We start from the raw sequence: 19,753 nt of genomic DNA on the forward strand, positions 1-19,753 counted from the left end.
TGCCCTTGGTCATGAAACCGGCAAACAGCAACCCGACACTTGGCATGGCGTCTCTGATGCCAAGCCTCATTACGTTGTGCCAGGAGAACTTCCATCCCCCTTTCCTGCTTTCTGCAAGCTCTAAGTCAAACACCCTTGACGGTCGTGTCTGTGTTTTGCAGCTCCCTGAGTTCTGATGTCCCACTTTCTATCTCTGAACAGCCTGGTCTAACTTACCTCCTCAATGAATGTAAGATACCGGAAACACACAAACTTTCATGGATGTCTAACTCAGAGCCCCATGCAGATTTCTTTTTCTCATCAAAATATGTTTCTTTCTCTTGAATGTGCATTTCTTGTAGGATAGCAACTTTTATTGTTTACTTAATACGAGATGCCATGAAGAGTTCAGAAGTGAATATTGTTGTGCTTCCCAAACACTCTATTTTTGCTCAATTGAATTTAAAAAATCTGGAGATAATCTTTAACAGGTTGGGGTCCAGAGGACGTGGACACCTGAAGCCTTGGGAAAGAATGGAGGTGATCCCTCTGATCCCACAGTGCAGTTCCCATATATCCTTAAACTAAAAGCTTGCAGAATGCTATCAGCATGCGTTCCGAACCAAAATAATTGCCCGTGCATTATACATTCATTTGGGACAACCTCGTTTTTTCCTGCTAGCACATAATGCAAAATTTTCTACAGAAAGAAGGGAAACCATCTGCAATTCAAAAGCACGGAACATCCGCTCCCAGAATTTTCTATTTTCCCTATCATGTTAGACGCCAACATTTTTATATTTAAGTGGAATATTTTGTGGCAGGATATTTGAGGACTGTGTAAATATTCTATTCCTCATCAAAGTTTCCTTCAAACTTCCGCCTTTCCGGCACCCAGGAACATAGTGTTAACCTCCCTTGGTGATTTTCATCTGAATCGATTATGACTGGAGCGAATGCCAGGTTCTAACTTTGTCACGCATCCTGCATGTGTGAGTTGGGATTCTGTTGTAAGGAGGAGGCTTTTCTTCTACCCTCTGTTTGGGTATTCATGTGTTTGTTGATATCAGCGTGCACTCATGCATTCCTAGCTGTGGTTCCGCAGTGCAGAAACCTGGCTAACCTCAGCTCTGCCAGCGACCAAGGTTAACGTCTTCAGTGATGGGACCAAGGGACATCACACACTCATCGGATGGGGTACGATGGGACAAACATGCTGCCTCCTCTGTGATTTGCCTGCCGAAAACCTTCTTGTAAGGCCATGTGAAGAAGGCCTTGAAAAGACAAGGGCTGGGTGTCCGTGTGGCTCAGTGGGTTAAGCAACTGCCTTCAGCTCGGGTCATGATCCTGGAGTCCCAGGATTGAGTCCTGTATCAGGCTCCCTGCTCTTCAGGGAGTCTGGTTCTCCCTCTGACCTCTCCCCTTTCATGCTCCCTTGCTCTCATTCTCTCTCTCTCTCTCAATAATAAATAAAATATTGTTTTAAATGAAAAGACAGGGCCTGTTCCAAATTGGAGAGGATGAAAAAGAAAGGGCAACTACATGCACTGGGGGACCGTGGGTTACCTCCTGAGCTGGGGAGATGGCTATCAGTAATACGCTTGGAAGAATTAATGACATTTGGATGTGCATGGTGGCTTCTATAATAGTGTTTAGTAATGCTGAATGTTGTGATGCAATAACTTTTATGCACAAGAATTACCATTATTCTTGTGAAATACGTACTAAAATATTAGGAGTAAAGGGAGGTGGTACCTGTGGTTCACTTTCAAGAGATTCAGGAGAGCACCTGGGTGGCTCAGGCAGTTATGCTTCTGGCTCTTGGTTTTGGTTCTTGATCTCAAGGCTGTGGGATCGAGCCCCTCATCAGGCTCCGTGCTCGGTTCGGAGTCTACATGGGATTTTCTGGCTCCCTCTGCCCCTCCCCCTGTTCTTGTGCCTGCATGTGCTTCCTCTCCCTCTCTCTCTCACGTAAATAAATCGATCTTTAAAAAGAGAGACTCAGGAAAAATAGAGAAAGACTGCAAAAATAAGGGGAAAGTATAAATTGGTGAATTTGGGTAAAGGGCAGAGTATAAGTTTCCTAAGGTTGCTATAATAAAATACCACAAACTAAAGGCTTAAAGCAACAGAAATTTACAGTCTCCTAGTTCTGGAGGCCAGGAGTCTGAGCAAGGTGTCAGCAAGGCCGTGCCACCTCTGTAGCTTCTAGGAGAGGCTCCTACCTTATCTGGTCCAGCTCTTGGGGCCACCTGGTGTTCCTCGGCCGTTGGCTGCGTGGTCCCCATCTCTGCCTCTGTCTTCACGTGGCCACCTTCCCTCTGTGCGTGTGTCCCTGGGGCTCCTCATCTGAACTCAGCTAGTTACGTCTGCACCCATCCCGTTTCCAAGTAAGTCCACCTTCACAGCTACTAGGGATTACGGTGTCAGTGTTTCTGCAGGTGGGGGGCGGGAGGGATGCCATTCAACACTGGCAGGTACACAGGGCCTCTTTGTACTGTTCTTGCAACTTTAATTAAATGTGAAACTGCATCAAAATAGAGTTTCCAGAAAATGTTAGCCTATAACAAGTGCATTTGCTTATTAAGATGCCATCACGTGCCTCTCATTAAAATTCCAGTATTAATGTGTTAGAGAATTATTACTGAGTGAAAGATGTGGTGAGTATTTTCACTGACATTAAGTTGTAACATAAAGCAACCGATGCAGTGTTTATTTACAGGAAAGGTGCCCTTATGGGTTCATATGTCATCGGATGGGCAGTAAGTAAGATACCTATCTGGCAGGTGGGGGGGTGGTATATTTGAGTTCCATTTCCAATACCAAGGACCATAAATTAGGACAGGCTGGAGGTTGGGTGGCCTTCCTTGGAGAAAATGTGCCCAGGGCTTCCTGTAGGAACCGTCCAGTCCTCAGCTGAAGGAAGTATTTGAGGAGCGGGATTTTGCATAGAGAACATCGAATACTTTCATTTCCCTCATGAATATCCATCACGATGTGATTGATTGTCTTGAGGCCAAACTGAAGGGCGTGCCTCACGGTCTGCACTGCACAAGGGTAACGTTCTGGCTGAGCTGTTCTCACTAATGCAAGGTTTTCTTAACGTGAGCATTCTTAGGACAGTGAGGACAGTCAGTATAAGAAATCGAACCACCTGGTGATCAGGCGTAGGAAAGTAGAACTAGGAAGAGGCTTTGCACACACGTGTGTGCGTGCACACACACAAATGTGTGCCCCCGTGCACACACACTATCGCATGTCTGCGTTCACACACATGCTTCCCCGGGCCCTGGATATAGATGAGAAAGAATGTGTGCCTACCCTCTCTCCTCACTCTGGCTATCTTTTTACAGTTTTTAGCCAGTTCCTAAACCATCTGTTTTGATAAAGTACAGCATCCAGTTATTTTAAAATATTGTTTGAGCTTCAGAAAGCACGTCGTGATGGCCTAGACAGTTGTTCTTGTAGCACAGAGTAGGTACAACCTTGGACATCTTTGTCCTGTGTTTGAAAGTCTCGCCTAAAGCCCTGGCCTCGTCCTCCTTCTCTTGCCCTGGCGTGAAACCGTGGGGTGCGCTGTGAAAGGCACACACCGGCGCATGGGGAAATGGAAGTTCGTGTTTGCTGTCGGCGCCCACATTCTGTACTGAAAATAGTGAGCCCCGTATCCACGGAAACACTGTAATTAATATGTGGCCCGGTTCAGGAGCCCTTCTCCCTGGTTTTGAGATTCGGTGCTGAGAAACCGTTTAGTGGACTCTTAGCACCCGTGGAATGAAATTTGAAATGTAATAAGAATTTTTTTTTTAAAGAAGTATTTAAGAATATCATGTCTGGAAGGGAAAGATATTTTAGAACATACATACTTTTATAATTTTTCAAATTTCATATTAAGGAGGGACAATGAGAAGGGGGTATTTTTAGCAAATGACTTATTGGCTCTTACTTTGCAAAACTGAAAAAATTCATCTTACTGGGTGGCTCCAAGTATTTAAACAAACAAGTACGGGCACAATGCGTTATAAATGTTACTAATTCCCAACCCCATGGGCCTTTTCCTTTCTGTATGCTGGAAATCAGACCATCCTGCGGTCTTGAGGCAGATCTCTGACATTTTGAGGAGAAGTCTTACTCTGCAAGCCCCCAGCCCCTCAGTTCCAGTGGGATCCATTAACAACTAAAAGTGCATATTAATGCGTGAGCCAGTCATGCTAAGAATGACAACCAGTCGCGAATCTTATCAATGGTGGTTTTTTCCATTTTTGTTTTCTTTACTAGGTGTACAATTCCAGATTCACAGCTTCTCAGGGGATCCATGGGGACCACTGTTCTTACTGCCCATCGCTCAGCCTGTCTGCGGCCCTTTCCCAAGACCAAATGGTCGGGGGGGAGGGGGCCGAGCACCAGGACCCCCTGCACTTGGGACACTCTCACCCTGTCCAGTGGTGGAAGAAAGAAGAGGGGGAGAAGGAGGGGGAGACGGAAGAGGGAGATGGAGAGAGGGAAGGAAGGAAGGAAGGGGAGAAGGAAGGGAGGAAGAAACAGCAGGAGAGAGGAAGGAAGGCAAGAGGGAAGGGAGGGTCACAAATATCCACCCGAAGAGCAAAGGCAGGAAATGCACAAATGCAGGTAGTGATTTTGTAATTTTATCCAAGAACCCATAAAATAAAGGTCAGGAAATTTAGTTCAAAATGATGAAAATTATAGTTCTCTGCCTTAATTTTTAATAATTAGTCTAAGTTCACTTTTGCCTCCCCCCACCCCCGCCCCCGTAAACCTTTTTTAGTGTCTAACATGGGCCAGGCACAATAGTAGGCGGGGAACAGTACCGGGGACTAAGCTGTGGTCTTTGATGAGGGAAGTTTCCCACCCCAGGGAGGGCTCCCTTCAGGACAGGGGGACACCAGGTGACTGCGCAGCACAGACCGGTGAGCGATGAATAGGCTGCAGTTTCCGTGAACAGCCCGGCTGACAGAGCGAGCCGCAGGTGTCTGTTTCAGACTTGCTCTGAAGGAGCCTCACTACTTCTGAGAAGAGCAGGAAGCCTTCTCTCCAAGTGCACCATCCTCCTCAGCCAGGCTGTCCTCCTACTTCTTTCTGGTGTTACTGATGGTACATGACTCTTCTGTTCAACAGGTATAGTCACTGTTGCCTCGTATGCAGATGTTTGGCCGAGATAAGATTCTAGCCGGAACATCAATGCGCGGGGGAGAAAGGGAACGACTGACTTCTGCTTGTGAGGGTTGAAGTCCACAAGGACACCCTGCGGTTCTCTCTCTCCTAATTGGTTCATTAACAAGTGACACTTGAGTAGTTATGCAAAATCTTCCTCTCCTGCACTGACACTAAAGAAGACCCATTAGCAGAGCCTGCTTCACAGTATTGCCTCAAGGGACTACTTTTCAAACTCTGAATAACTTCAAAAAATTAAATGCACCAAGAAGATTGTTTGAAGTCTTAAGGACGTTAAACTTAACTTGCTTCCTTAGCCAAGTGAAAACCTGCATTTTAGAACTTACTATGTTCAAATACAGGAGTAGCTTGATATGATTGGAGAAAATAGAATGTGGTTGACTCTGGGTGGGGAGGTGAATGCATAGTTCTTTGCAGGCAAGACAGCGAGATAGACATGGTTTTGCCGCTTGAATCGACTTTTAGCTTTGTCTTCACAGGGTACTTAGAGCAGTCCTTTGCAAACGTTGTGTGGACTCGGTAAGATATAGAAAAGCTGTTTTTTTTAATACAGGTCTCGAATAACAGAAGGCGAAAAATCCCCCATTTCGGTGTACAAGATTATGAATGTCACACACCTTTTCATGTCAACGTTAGGAATTTGGAGAGTATGTGAACTTCAGTAACATCCCAGCACAGAATTGTATTTGGTCCAGGGAATAGGGGAAGACTTTCATTTCCCTGACCTGAGTTCCGTGACTCATGAGGTGAATGGGGAGCCTTGGTCAGTGGGGACGTGGTCACTCCATGCCCTTGAAGAAAAGATGCAAAGCAGGCCTGGTAAATTTTATGGTGCTCATGAAAGATTTACGTGAGCAAATTTTTTTCAAAGGGCAAGTCCATCTGTCATTGTATCTCAGCTGGGATGGGTGGTGGGGGTGGGGGTGGGGGACAGGCATCCTCCGAGGCGCCTGACGAAGGCTACTTCGGAGCTGAACAAACTGCCACGGCCATATTTCATGCACTCTATCCATTGATCCCTACAGATGGTGCTTTTTCCAGAAAATAGTTTCTGGAAGGAGGGGAAAAAAAAAGAAAGAAAGAAAAAGACAAACAGCCAGAAGCCATTAGTCCAAGCCTTTATTAAAACATGGTAGGGGAGAAAAGCTCTCAGATGACTTTCCACAGAGAGCAAGGGCCTCGAGGGGCTTATGCAATCGTCTGGGGAGGATGGGTTGAAGTTCGTAGAAAAGATCTCCACGGAGACTCTCTGCGGCACAGGGAGTTTCTGCTGTGTCAGAAACAAGGCAAATGACCAGGTGGGTTTGGCTTCGTGGTCATGGGCTGGAAATCGGGGTTTAGTGAGAGGAGGCAGGGGAAGTAGTCGGGACTTAGGCCTTTGCAAAGGTCAGTTGAACGGTTTTAGCCTTATTGGAGTTTCTCACAAAGTAACTGCTGTACTTTTCTTGCAATGTAATCACGGTTTCCTGCGATTCTCCAGGGTCGTATCTGCCACAGACTTCCGGCGCCTGTGTCCCGCCTAACCTCGAAGTGAGAGTTTTGATCCGCTTCCTCTGCTAACAGCATACGTCACGTTCTGTCTGTCCTTCTTCACTCACAGGCTGGAGCCGACGTCCTTCTCCAGGATGTCAATGGAAATATCCCGTTGGATTACGCCATAGAGGGGACGGAATCCAGCTTCATCCTGCTGACCTATCTGGATGAACATGGTAGGCGGGGGTTTGAGAAGCCGAAGGAAGATCAAGGGCCGCGTGGTAGCATTGCCGGTGCGTGTTTAGTCTTTAGGCGTGCCTACGTGACTGCAGATGAACGGGCTTTCCCCAGACGGCGTGACGTGAAGTCTTTCTTTCCGTGGAACCTTTCGCTGTTCCCACCGTGATCGTTGTTGGTTTAGTCAGTGCCGTTTTGCAAGGCTGCAGAAATCTGGAGGCCAGCAGTGAAGGGACATTTTAACGAGGGTCTGAAGCCTGTATTGAGGGGGACTGGGTTTGTGGTTATAATCTGTTCTCCACTGGGAGGGGGCGAAAGTGAACCCGCACCACTGAACGTTGAGTTCCTGAGAGGCTGGTCGGTCATCTGAGGTGTGTTGTCGCAGGAGCCCGTGGTCCTTGCAAGAAGGACACGCCCGTGAGCAAGGGCTTAAGTGGAGGGCAGCCCGCACAGCCTCCCAGCGCCACTGTTGGTGGCTTGAGAGTACTGTAGTGGAAGCAGGTACCTCGGCGGCGCTGCTGGCCTGAAGAGATGAGCCCAAGCTCCCAGCCATGTCCCCTGACAAAGAATGTTTAATTGCACAGACGAAACGTATAATTTCATGAGTACGTTCAACAAGGGCAAAGTGGGAGGTATCTGAAATCCTGAACCCAATATGGCATCAAGCTGGAGAAGTCTGCCACTTTTTGTTTTCTTTTCCCCCCTTTCTGTTTAGGTATAAATAACAACAAAGAAACTCCAGTCCTTTCAAGGATGATCTTTTGTCAGCAAAAAAGTTTAAAAATGTTAAGAGCCACACAGCGCTTCTGACTCTGTCCTTGCTTCTAAGAAAAGCCCTCACATCTGCCTCTTTGTTCCCTGCCCTCTCTGCCTCCTCCAGATCGCTTGTATCAAAAGGTTTATTCCGAGAATGGCTTAGAATAATAATAATAATAATTAGTACGTAGCAGCCAGCGAGTTCTTAAAAAAAAAATTATCTCATTAATTCTGAAAGCGGGATGAGTACCATTATCTTCATTAGGGACAACGTGAGCCAGGCTGTCCTATTGAAGGTCACAGAGTCTCTGGGCTGGGGTGACAGAGGCAGCGTGGGGGGAGGGGTGCCACTCCCTGATCTTGTCCTCACTCCTTGTACCTGCTCCTTACCCGAGGGTCACAGTCAGGTCTTTCATCCTTTTGTCAGTGGTGACTCATTGGGGACAGCTTCCGTCACTGCTAATGGGAGGGAAGCTTGACGTCCTGCACATCCCGTGGCTGTGAAGTGTATTTTTGGACCTTTGCACACCCCGGGCTGGTGGTACTCGATTCTGACGTTGCGTGCAGAGCTCGGCCGTGCGTTACTTGCGAGGCCGATGCCTTTCCACCTTTCAGCTGTTCTTCTGAGATTCTGATAGCTGCCGCGGCCCACATTTCTCTTTGAAAACTAAAATCAAGCATCTTTCTTTGCAAAAGAACTCGCCTGACTGATAAGCCTTTCCAGCTCCTCCAAGGATTTTGTTTGATAAAAAATTTTAGTATTTGCTGGGCTCCCGGGTGGCTCAGTGGGTTAAAGCCTCTGCCTTCGGCTCAGGTCATGATCCCAGTGTCCTGGGATCGAGTCCCGTATTGGGCTCCCAGCTCCACAGGGAGTCTGCTTCTCCCTCTGACCTTCTCTCCTCTCATGCTCTCTCTCTCTCTCTCTCTCAAATAAATAAATAAAATCTTAAAAAAAATTTTAGTATTTGCAAAAGCAGTATTATCTATTCTCTATAAAGAAAAATAATTGTATTCTTTTGGGAAGTTGATTTTATTATTTTTCATTTCTTTAGAGAGAGAAAGAGAGCACGAGCAGGGGCTGGGGGAACAGAGGCAGAGGATGAGAGAGAGAGAGAGAGAGAGAGAACCCTTAAGCAGACTTCCCACTGAGCACAGAGCCTGACACGGGGCTCGATCCTATAGCCCCGAGACCACCACAACTGCTGAAACCAAGAACCAGATGCCCAACCAGCGGAGCCACCCAGGTGCCCCACGAGGTTGATTTTAAATGTGATTAAGGGAGCAGGAAGAGGGGGAGGCATTGACTCCGAATGTTTAGGAGAAAATCCGCCACGACGCGGCTATCACAATGGGTTTGTAACATGCATGTTTGCTGGAACAAATTCCACTTAGTCTCTCCTCCGTTTTAAATTCCGTGTTCCATCCGCGCCTGCCATTGTGCCGGCCTGAGCCTCCCGTCCATCTGCCCTTCCTCGGGTCATTCATTCTGCTCCCCGATCCTGCCGGGGTCCCTCCCACGTGTCTCTATCGGCTGCCACACTTGCCGGGAATACTGTCTCACTCGATTTATGCCCGGGCCCCCTTGTCAGGGTGCTTTTAGTGTTTACTGCGATGACAGCCTGGGCCGATAGCCTTGGACACGTCGAGTACCCACCGTGAGATGGTCCTTACTGCTCGGTTCTCCGTGCTTCCGCACTGCATTCTTAATAGCGGGGTGGCTGCACGTCCTTGAATGTTTGGTGCATGTCCCCTGGTTTCCAGGCTGAAACCTGAAACCCAGGAAAACCAGACTGAAACCCCCGGTTTGGGTGTGTGTCCCCCGGTTTTGATCCCATCGGGATGCGTGTGGCTGAAGGCAGGTGAGGTCGGGAGCGAGCCGATGACATGGAAGACCACTCACTGGTCACAAGTTCTGATTGTACAGCGGCCGCTGACCCCACTGTCCCCTCCGGGGCACAGCAACTAACCGCGGCTCAGGGCCTGAGCTCCCCGGTCTGGGGAAGGAGAGGCGGCGTGCTGCTTGAAGGCACGACGCATATAGGCTCTACGGCGCGAGGCCAACCCTGCTGGGTTTCGCAGAAGGCAAAGAATTATAAAATGCTGCCTCAAGGGAAGAAAGCCCTGCGGGGTTCGGGGGGCCACAGGGTGGCCCTCAACGGATGCCAGACACAGGGAAGACTGTCTGCTTTCCACCCTGCTCGCCCCGTTTCATCAGCCAGCTCCCTCTCTCCTTCCCGGGAAATCCATCCTTTCAGAGAAGGTCACTCCCGTTGGTTCCCTGAGCTCCTGGTCTCCTCTCCGGAGCCAGCGCAGTGCAGCTTCTGCCGCTGCTGGAAGTGTCCCTGCAGAGACGGCCACTGCCTCCGTGACAGGTCTCCCTTCTGCTCTGTGCTCGCGTGCCAGTCGGTGACCTGCGCGCCACTGCTCCCTGCGGTGGCGGTGACCGTTCGTACTCTTCACCCTCCCTGAGCTTTCCCTTCGTCTCTTTTGGATGTGTCGCTTGCACACGCAGACGCCAACATGTGGACGGCTGCCAGAGCTATTGTCTCTGGGTCTCTTCTCGCATCCCACCGCCTGCTATGTGGGGCTTATGTGACCCCGATCCACGTGTTGTGCCCACTGCCTGCCTGCTCCCAGGAATACCCACCCGACCCCAGCTCAGTGATCTCTGCAGACCTTCTGCTTGGCACTGCACAATGTTTAGTAACACGAGAGTATCAGACAACTTGAAATAACACATGCCCAATGTGGGAGTTACACTCTCCTTGTGTGCCCTGTCCATATTCTGTTTTGCCCTTTAGCCAGGAATCCAACCATCTGAATATCACTTTTCTTTTCTAAATCTCTCACATGCAATTGTCACCAAATAGATTCTGCTTCCCTGATGTTCCTCTGATATGTCCACATCCCTTACCAGTTATGCTGTTTCTGCCTTAGTTAAAACCCTGGGCTTTCTCATTTTGGAACAGCCTCAGAAACTCCTTACCCCCGTGAGGGTTCTTCAGAGCACTCCCAGCTTGAGCAGCGCACAGCGACCTTGTGTAATTTCTTCTGCCTGATAGAGTTCATTCAGAATGCTGTCCCCACACCGCTGTCCTGGGAATCAACCGTCGCTGGGGTGGCGGTGCACTCCAGGGGGCCCGGGACCACCTCACATGGTGCCTCTAGTCAGGATCGAGGAAAGGGGATCAGGTGCAGGGTTCAAACACCTTTTGGCCTTGGACGTGTTTCTTGCTCTTTGCCAGAACCAGCTTCCTTTAGTTGCCTGCCCAGAGCGTCCTTCAACTCTTGGATTTAATGAGCTTAAGAAGCGAACAGTGGAGATAAAGCTGAGAGTTAGGAATTCTAGAAGCTGGGAGAAGCCAGGCCCCCTTTGCCAGGCACTGGTTCAATAGTTACGTGGGCTCACACGGTGCCCCATTCGCCGGGCACTGGTTCAATAGTTACGTGGGCTCACACGGTACCCCAGGGAAGAAGGGATAACAGAGAAAAGGAAAAGTAGAATTGTTACAAAAACAATGTTATTGTAGCGGGGACAGTTAGGGAGGTGAGTTAGCATGGGGTTTGGACTGACTTGAGGTGTCCGTGTGATTTCAGTTCTGGGCAAACGCCTTCTGAAGGTATCAGAGGTGATCAGGGTGACAGTAATTAGTATCACGTGGAATCAGTTATGAATTTCAGAAAAATGATGTTTTTCTTATTTCCTGAAAGAGAAGATTTTACACAATTCCTGTCAAAATGAAAAACCTAATCAGGACTTCTATTAATGTTTTTCAGAAAACAGGGTGGAAGTGAAACTTGATTTCTTTGGAAAAGAGACAGGCTTGGCTCATTGCCCATTACAGAATAGACTTATTGTGCGCATAATAAGTCTTAGTTGTTTTTCTCATGGAGCAGCTTGAGAACTTTGCTTGACCAAGAAAAGAGGGAATTTCTGTTCTGTTTTTTACTGAAAATAGACTTCTGCGTGTTTCATAATGAAAATACGAAATGACGTTTTACTTGGTATCATATCTGAAGCAAAATTAAGTTTTTAATAATAAGACACAAGGTCATAATATTCCCCTCTGATTCCTTCACAGCCACTGTTAGAATAGATGGCTTTCTCGTGACACATCGTAAGTCAGCTGAAGTGAGGTCTCTACTCTGTTTCTAATTGTCTTTTATCTTTTAACCCTGTTCTTCTACCGTTCAGTTTTAACCCTGTGTTTCAATAATCCTCTGAAAGATACATACCACTCCCATAAACAGGGCCACGTTATAAAAGTTAGAATAATGTAACCATCAGATTCTCCTGCTGCTTCCAACTGTGCAAAATTGAACACTGACATTTGAGGAATAATATTTTCCAAAATTAACTCACATGTTCACTTCCATCATCCTAAAAATAAGAAGAGAGTGATCGTTTTTGTTGGTTCTTAACAAACCTCGAAGCAGCTCTTAGGGGAAATCTGTTCATGCTTCCAGCATGGCACGTGGAGATTCCTAAGCTGGTCATTGGTGGTCCTTCCTGTCTCTGCTTTGGACGCAGGATTTGAAACAACCCACATTACTCAAAGAGTGCATTTTGCTTTATTTTGTTTGGTCCTCGCCTGACTCTTTATGATGAAGAAAAACACCACAAAATGAATGGCCCATAATCCCTGCATGGGAAAGCTGAGTAGGAACGACCCCTTCCGCCTACTGAGTGCTGCCCACCAGCCAAACATGGGGCGCGGTGCTTTCTGTGTTGTTGGTAACTCATCCTCATGATAACCAGTGAAACCAGAATTACCAGCCCCATTTTGCAGGTGGAGAAAGTGAGGCTGAGGATAAGTCACCTCTCCCATTGGCACTAGAAGTAGGTACAAGACACAGCACTAAAGCCTAGGCAGCCTGACCTCCGAGGCCAGGCTCCGGGTGAGGGCTGTGCCACGAGGCGGAGCTGCTGGGCTCTGAGGGGAAAAGGTGGCAGATGTGCCGCAGGCTGGATGCTCTCTGCCCTGTGGACAGATCCCGGAAATAGTGCCGGTAGCTTTGCTCCCTTGGGACATCATATGTTATGATCTGGAGGACTGCGGATGTGGGCGGTCAGGCGGGTTAAACTCTTTTCCCAGAGTTGCCCCAGGAGAGGTTGGCCACAGAGAAGCATGACCAGGGGGACCGCTCCAGTGGCATTGGTACTCTGGTCTCCAGTGTCTTGCCCACCTGCACATTTGCCATGAGGACTCAGGTGTGAGAGAGAGAGAGAGAGAGAGCTCAGAAGAGCGGCTGGTTCACAGCCGCCACTGGCTGACTAGTTGTCATCACCATCGGGATTACCTTCCCTAAGAAGAAGGTGGATCCTTTCCCCTTAGTAAACACCTGTTACATCCAGGAACCAGGGCTGGGAACGGGAGGTGTAAACGCAAAGGTAGGGGCTACCATGGAGATTCAGGATCCTGAAATCTCAGGCTAAAAATAAAGGCTGCGCTGAGGTAGGGCCCAGTGGTGAGCGGGCCTGAGCTCTCGGTGGCCCCATCGCCCCCGCGGTCAGGCTGGTGGGCGACACTTCACTCCGCTTTACTAGCTTCCCCTGTGTCAACACGAAGGGTCATGGCATGCTCGATTGGAGCATCTCTTGAAATCCATTTGGAAAGCTTTTGAGATGATGGGGACGTTGTGGAAATAGCTAAGGGGGACCCCATCTCCCCTTCACCTGGGGCCCCACATCCACAGTCCACTCAGCCGCACTGTGTTGATCCAGCTACGGCGTTAGCGTGGGTACGATACTATTCACCAAACCGTACATTTATGTAGCTGTTCCCAGTTTTCCCAGCAAAGGCAGTTTTCTGCTCCAGGAGACCCGCCTCTCTTTTGGAAGCAACTCTTTTGGCCAGGAAATGATAGAGAATAAAAAACTGTATTTTTTAACTCCAGTTCAATTCAAACAGTTTAAAATACTCTGGGCAATGCCCCTTGGGGATTTACATACTGAAACAGAGAGCCTGCCGTGGATAAGGCGGCATGTCCCATCTTTGGCGTATAATAAGAGGAAAATTATTCAAGACTGTCTTCTAGCTGAGAATAGAAGGCGCGCGGAGCAAAACAATTATACAGACTCTGGGTGAGAATTCAGAGGGGGAAGAGAGGCTTCAAAGCGGAACCGTTGAAAGAACAGGAAGTTAAATTCAGAGTTGACCCCCAGAGGCTGAGAAGCATCTTTGCCTTTGGTTTGAAAGGCTGTTTCCCCCCCAGGAGTGGACCTGACATCGCTGAGACAGATAAAGCTTCAGAGACCACTGGCCATGTTAACAGATGTCAAACACTTCTTATCAGGCGGCGGAAATGTTGACGAGAAGAACGATGAAGGAGTGACTCTGGTAAGTTTGTTAAGCGACTCAGAAATCCTGCTTAAATAGAGAATTTCAGCTGATTTCTATTGTGTAGAATTAGGTACTATTAACTTGCAAAAATGGCTTTTTTTTCTGATCGTGAAAAAACTACCTATTTATCATAAAAATCTTGAAAACACCTAGGTATGCAAAGAGGAGAACAGAAATCACATATGCCGCTGCTCCTCGAAAGCCAGGGGTTCTAGGTGGACATGTTTTGTTCAGGCCTTCCTTCTATGTATTTTTAAAAATTGAGAATGATTTGTATGTGTTACTTTGTCAGTGTGATATTTGAACTGGAACTTACAGGAGGATGTTTTCATTTTAATCTTAACAAACACAAATTATGGGTCACTCTGTTGAATGAATTTCTAAATCCAAGCAAAATTATGCCATTACTTCTTTTTTTTTTTTTTAATAGCTGTTGGGCATAGTTGCAGTAATGTGAAAACAGTACAATTAAATGTGGGTTAATTCTAATATAAGCATAATGTCTGATCATGAGAATAAGAAACATCTGAGTTATTGACCCAAAAAATGTACTTGAACTAGGCATGCTAGTGTTGAAGTTAATCGCGGTTGGAACTAAATGTATTGAGGCTCAGGGAAAAAAATTAAGAGGAATTAAGCTAACAGGCAGAAGTATGATGCTTGAAGCATGGGTTGTGTAGAAGTGTCTGGAACAAGTGATTCAGTTTCTGCCATGGCAAAAATAAGGTGTGAGGTTGAATACTGTGATGAGAGAAGTGATTTGTCTAAATGGATAAAGTGGTGTGAGACCTGATACAATTTTAGATTTATGAAATGCAGATCAAGCACCTTGAGACCTCTAGATAGAATAATCTTCCTTGATACTGATCTTGCACTTTGGAATATAAATTTCAAAAGACTATAAAAAAAACCACCAAGTTACAAGCAAAGAACACAAAGCATGTTTAGAATTTATTGAAAAATCACACATTCAAATGGAAAAATATTGTGATTAATCTATTGGGATATTAACCACCTCCTGTGAACAAAATAATAATGAATAAAACCACAAAAGTCCTTTGTTGTGGGCTTCATTTCATTGGGTAAGATACATAATATCCAATATAAATGAGCTAAATACATAACATATTAACAATGGCAGATGCAAAGGAGAAAATAATAAAATGAGACAGGGAGGAGCTGGGTGTGTGTTGACATTTTGGAGGCACACGGGCAAGGTCTCACTGACGAGGAATTTTGAGTAATGACCTGACAGAGGTCTGCCCACACCGCAGGTGTGCATAGGAGCATTCAAGACTGAATAGTGGTAGGTGCAAAGGCCCTGAGGCAGGGGTGTGTGTGTTGTGATTTAGAAACAACACAGGGGCCTGTGAGGCTAAGTAGAGTAAAGGGAAGGAGGGAGGCAGCTGGTACAGATCACACAGGGTCTGTGCACCTGTGTGAGGACCCTGGCATTACTCTGAGTGCGATGGGAGCACATTGGAGGGCTCTGAGGAGAGCAAGACATGGTTCTACTTTTGTTCTAAAAGCATCACTTGCTCAGACTGCTGTTAAGGATGGATGGTCAAAGGGCAAGGCTGATGCCGAGAGTTCAGGTAAGAGAGTAACCCAGTAGTTGGTGGTGTGGCTCAGACCAAGCTGCAGGAAGCTGAGGGGTTGGGAAGTGGCTGACTTCCATCTGCATGGGAAGAAGATCCACTGGGACTTCTTGATAGTCCAGGGTTGGAAGAGAAAGGATGACTGCAGAGTGACTTCGAGTACTTTTAGCTCGGACACCTGGAGTGATGGGCTTGACATCCAATGAGACGGAAGGTGGAGGATAAAATGAGCTTAGGGCATGGACAGTTTGGGGAACAGAGAGCTATGGCTGCCTCTGAGCCATCTTCATGGAGGTGTTGGGTTTGTGGTTGGTTGCTAGAGTCTGGAATTCAGGAGCTGTCTGGACTGCAGACTCAATTTGGGGAACACTAGCATAGAAACATGGCACTGAAAGCCTTGATCATGGGTGAAATCAAAGATTTGATACAGAAGGAAAGAGAAATTGGGACTGAGCCATGGAGCTTAGGAAGAAGAGAAAGATCCAGAAATGAGAATCGGGGCAGGGGGCATGGAGGGTGGGGGAGCAAGGAGGAGCTCCCAAGGTAGGAGGAGAGCCAAGAGAATGAGACATCACAGGAGCCAAAGAAAGGAAGTATGATGAGGAGGGGGAGGAAGCTGTGAACTGTTAGATACCACCGAGAGACCAAGTGACTGGAGATGGTGACTTGGCCATTGGACTTAGTAGCATGGAGGTCACTGGTCTTCTCAGCTAGGGCACTTTCACTGGAGTGCGAGCCTCGAGATCCAGACTGGAGCAGATAATGGTTCTTTGAAAACATGGCATGCACTGATGCCTAACTCAGAAACCCAATAGATCTTTGCTTCTCTGTTTGGCACAAGACATTACAGCTTTAGATTTCTTTAAAAAAAAAAAAAATCTCTGCTAAATTAAAATGGCATTCGTGTTTCAAATACCACTGAACAGAAGGACCCACCTACTTCAGTAGTGAAGCTGTTGCAAGAATCAATACAGAGCAATACATTGCTATCCAGTCCAGTCATTTTCAATTTTGACATTCTTTGTGACTTTTTTAAATTGAGCAGAGAGCATACATAAATGTTGCAAACAATTTGTTGTGTAATAACTAAACAATCATCTCTGAGCTTTTCATGAGGGAAGTAACGGTGGTTGGGAGGCTAGGAAGTTGTCCCTCGAAGATGGCTCGCAGCATTGAGCAAGTGGAGGGTGAGATTGATTTCTTATGTCTGAATCGGTTAGTCTGTCACGTTAATGACCGCCACCCCATGCTGGCCTCTGGACCGTGCGTTCCTGTCTGTTGTTGGTGGGAACCGTGAGAAGACACTCGTCCACAGATTTCTGTATCCCAAGTAGGGATGCCTGTTGTGGCTTAAAATTAGGCATCATTTCCCACAGTTACATTGTGCAAAAAAGGTAAAACTATCAAGAAAAGATGCAATACTGCTACACTTGTAGTATATTGCCTTTTTCTCCTCTGTTAGAATATGCAATAAAGTAACCAAACATAATGTTGCTCTTTGAAAAAGATCTCTTAGTTTACACAGATAATTCTTTTAGGAAGAAAACAAAGCCTCCAAAAAGGACACAATTCCAAAAAAAAAAAAAAAAAAAAAAGTCATTACGAGCATATGGAAATGCATTCCTGAGTTCAAGTGCGTAGATGCTCTTTGAAAATTTGACTGTAATGACTTTCAGATCCATTAGGAAGATGCTGGTTCTTTCTCTTTTGTCACAGAATTTGATATATAACATCTGGCCTTGGGACGTATTCACTGGGTTTGTTGGAAAAGAATTATTCATGAGATGCAAACATCAAGCAATTTTATTTTTGTCGCCCTTTGTTTTTTCAGTAGCTCTGGTTTACCCTTACTTCTGGATGAAGACTTAGCCATTGCCATCAGCTTTCTGGCCATTTTTAGGGAATAGAGTTTTTGTGGTTACTTTATATTACAAACCATAGCCTTAGTTTAGAGATTAGAGTGTCTGGTCCTATATAACCATGAAAAGTCCCAGCTTGTGTGAAATCAGGGTTCACTGATCTTTTTTATACCGTGTTACCCTCTAAACCTCGGTGTGGCTGTGGATTCCTTGTCAGAATTGTGTTTAATGTAATAAAGATGGGGCCTGTATTACAGAGAACGCCAGTTACATGGAAACATCATAATCCTACTATCAAAATTAAATTTGTGATATGTTATACGTGTGCTTCTTTATGAAGGCACTGAGTGATGGATAATCATTGCCAGGATGTTAGGGTAGATTTGAATATGGGGGATATTTAGAGATGTCTGCTGTGTCAGCAATGCGTAGGGACATATCACTTTCAATGATTGCATCATAGGTGTGTAGCCTAGATTCACCATTCAAGAAGTTGCTAAATTTCATTTGGGGTTAGAAAAAAAATAATAATAAAACAAACCATTTTCCCATCCAAGTTTGCAAAGCCCCTGAATCTCCCTGAGATCCTGTGGGGTTTGGTGGGCTCAGGTGTTGAGGACCCTGATCTCAGTGAAATCTTGAACCCACTGCTGGCATCGTGTTGCATCAGATTAGGGAGTCCATGGAAGGGAGGGTGGCCATGGTCATCTGTTTCCCCTCTCATCACCATCTCCTCTTCCGTGTCAGTGACGTGGAGGGAGAGGAGGGGAGGGGACAGATGGGCAGGAGGAGATACACTGGGAGCTGGAAGGTTTGGGCTTGAGGTTTCGTGATAGGGTGTCCTGCTCTCTGGGCAAGAAGCTGACCCCTTGTGAGGATGTGGGGGTTCTTCAGATACGTCACCCCCATCACTGGGATCTCCAGAGGGTCCTTCACACCTGCCTCCGCTCTGGGAGTCAGGGTACCCCAGCCTGTGTCTACTGGGCCACGCACGCTCTCCAGGCATCTCCCTGAAACAGAACGGAAAACAAACATGGCTGTCCTCCCTGTGTTTGTCTTCTCATGAGTGCGGGCAGACGCCAGCATATCTGTGACTCCCCTTCACTGCCCACGAAAGCAGAGAGCCAGCCTGTCCGTTGCCCTTTACTTTTTCTAGTCAGGAATCGAAACCAGTAACCGTGTCTCCGCCAGACTCCCGAGGACACATGGCTTCTGTCGGTGGCCACGGAGGCCAAGCTCTGCCGACATGATTTAGGGAGGGACCCAGGCCCCACCACCACACAAAAATTTCTCATGTGTCCTGTCTCCATTTCTCTCTCATTTGGACCTACTATACCCTCAGTCTAGAGGTAGAGGTCAAAAGAAATCTAGGCCGGGGCACCTGGCTGTCTCAGTCAGTAGAGTGTGTGGCTTTGATCTTGGGGTTGTGAGTTCGAACCCCACACTGGGTGCAGGTATAGAGATAAAACATTAAAAATGTAATTAGGCAGTTTTTGGTCAACTATTTTCAGATGTCCATATTTGGTCTCATTTTGAGATGTGATGCATATTATTTTCTTACGCAGTCAAAACTACAGTAGGAAAAAATCCTCTGTTAATATTTTTTTAGAGATTTTATTTATTTGACAGAGAGAGAGAGTGAGAGAGGAAACTCAAGCAGGGGGAGTGGGAGAGGGAGAAGCAGGCTTCCCACTGAACAGGGAGCACAATGTGGGGCTCTGTCCCAGGACCCTGGGGATCATGACCTGAGCCGAAGACAGATGCTTAATGACTGAGCCACCCAGGCTCCCCCTTCTGTTAATATTCTGATAGAAAACTAGAACTGGAGAAAATTTGCCATTATTCATTCCAAATTTGGACTAATTCGTTCAGCTGCTTGAATAGCTATCCCTCAAGATTGATTTTCATTTACTCCTAAGGTAATTTTTATCAAAATTTGACATTAGCCTCCTAGTGGCCTGCCTGGTCTAGAGTGGGAAGAGTCACAGACCTCAAATAAGACGACATTCAATAGGAATATATTTTAAATTTCACACACAGATTTCTTTTTTAAATGAGATTCTCAAGTAGAGGACTGAGTAAGTAACTTAACAATGAACCCCCAGTTTCCGTGTCACACGGTAAAAAGGACTTATGTCTGGGTGGTGAAAGCCCTTCTAACATCGAAATGGGAGAGAACGCCCAAGGGGAAATGCTGAGATCATTGACTATGACAAAAATTAAAATGAACACTTGTGCATTAAATAATGAGCAAACTTAAGAGGCAGATAATAAACTGGGAATATAATACTTGGGACAGGTCTTTCAAAATGTT

The 19,753-nt window shown here is 46.6% G+C and overlaps 1 protein-coding gene across 1 annotated transcript in view; it reads left to right on the top strand.

Annotated features, from left to right (window-relative positions):
- The window catches only part of MYO16 (myosin XVI), a 432,663-nt gene that overhangs the window by 71,210 nt on the left and 341,700 nt on the right, over positions 1-19,753 (top strand). The window contains exons 4-5 of the mRNA XM_044250091.1: positions 6,773-6,881; positions 13,855-13,979. Coding sequence (XP_044106026.1) covers positions 6,773-6,881; positions 13,855-13,979 — 234 coding nt within the window. The remainder of the gene's footprint in view (positions 1-6,772; positions 6,882-13,854; positions 13,980-19,753) is intronic.

This window comes from Neovison vison, chromosome 5, assembly GCF_020171115.1.
Source record: "Neovison vison isolate M4711 chromosome 5, ASM_NN_V1, whole genome shotgun sequence".
Classification (NCBI taxonomy): domain Eukaryota; kingdom Metazoa; phylum Chordata; class Mammalia; order Carnivora; family Mustelidae; genus Neogale; species Neogale vison.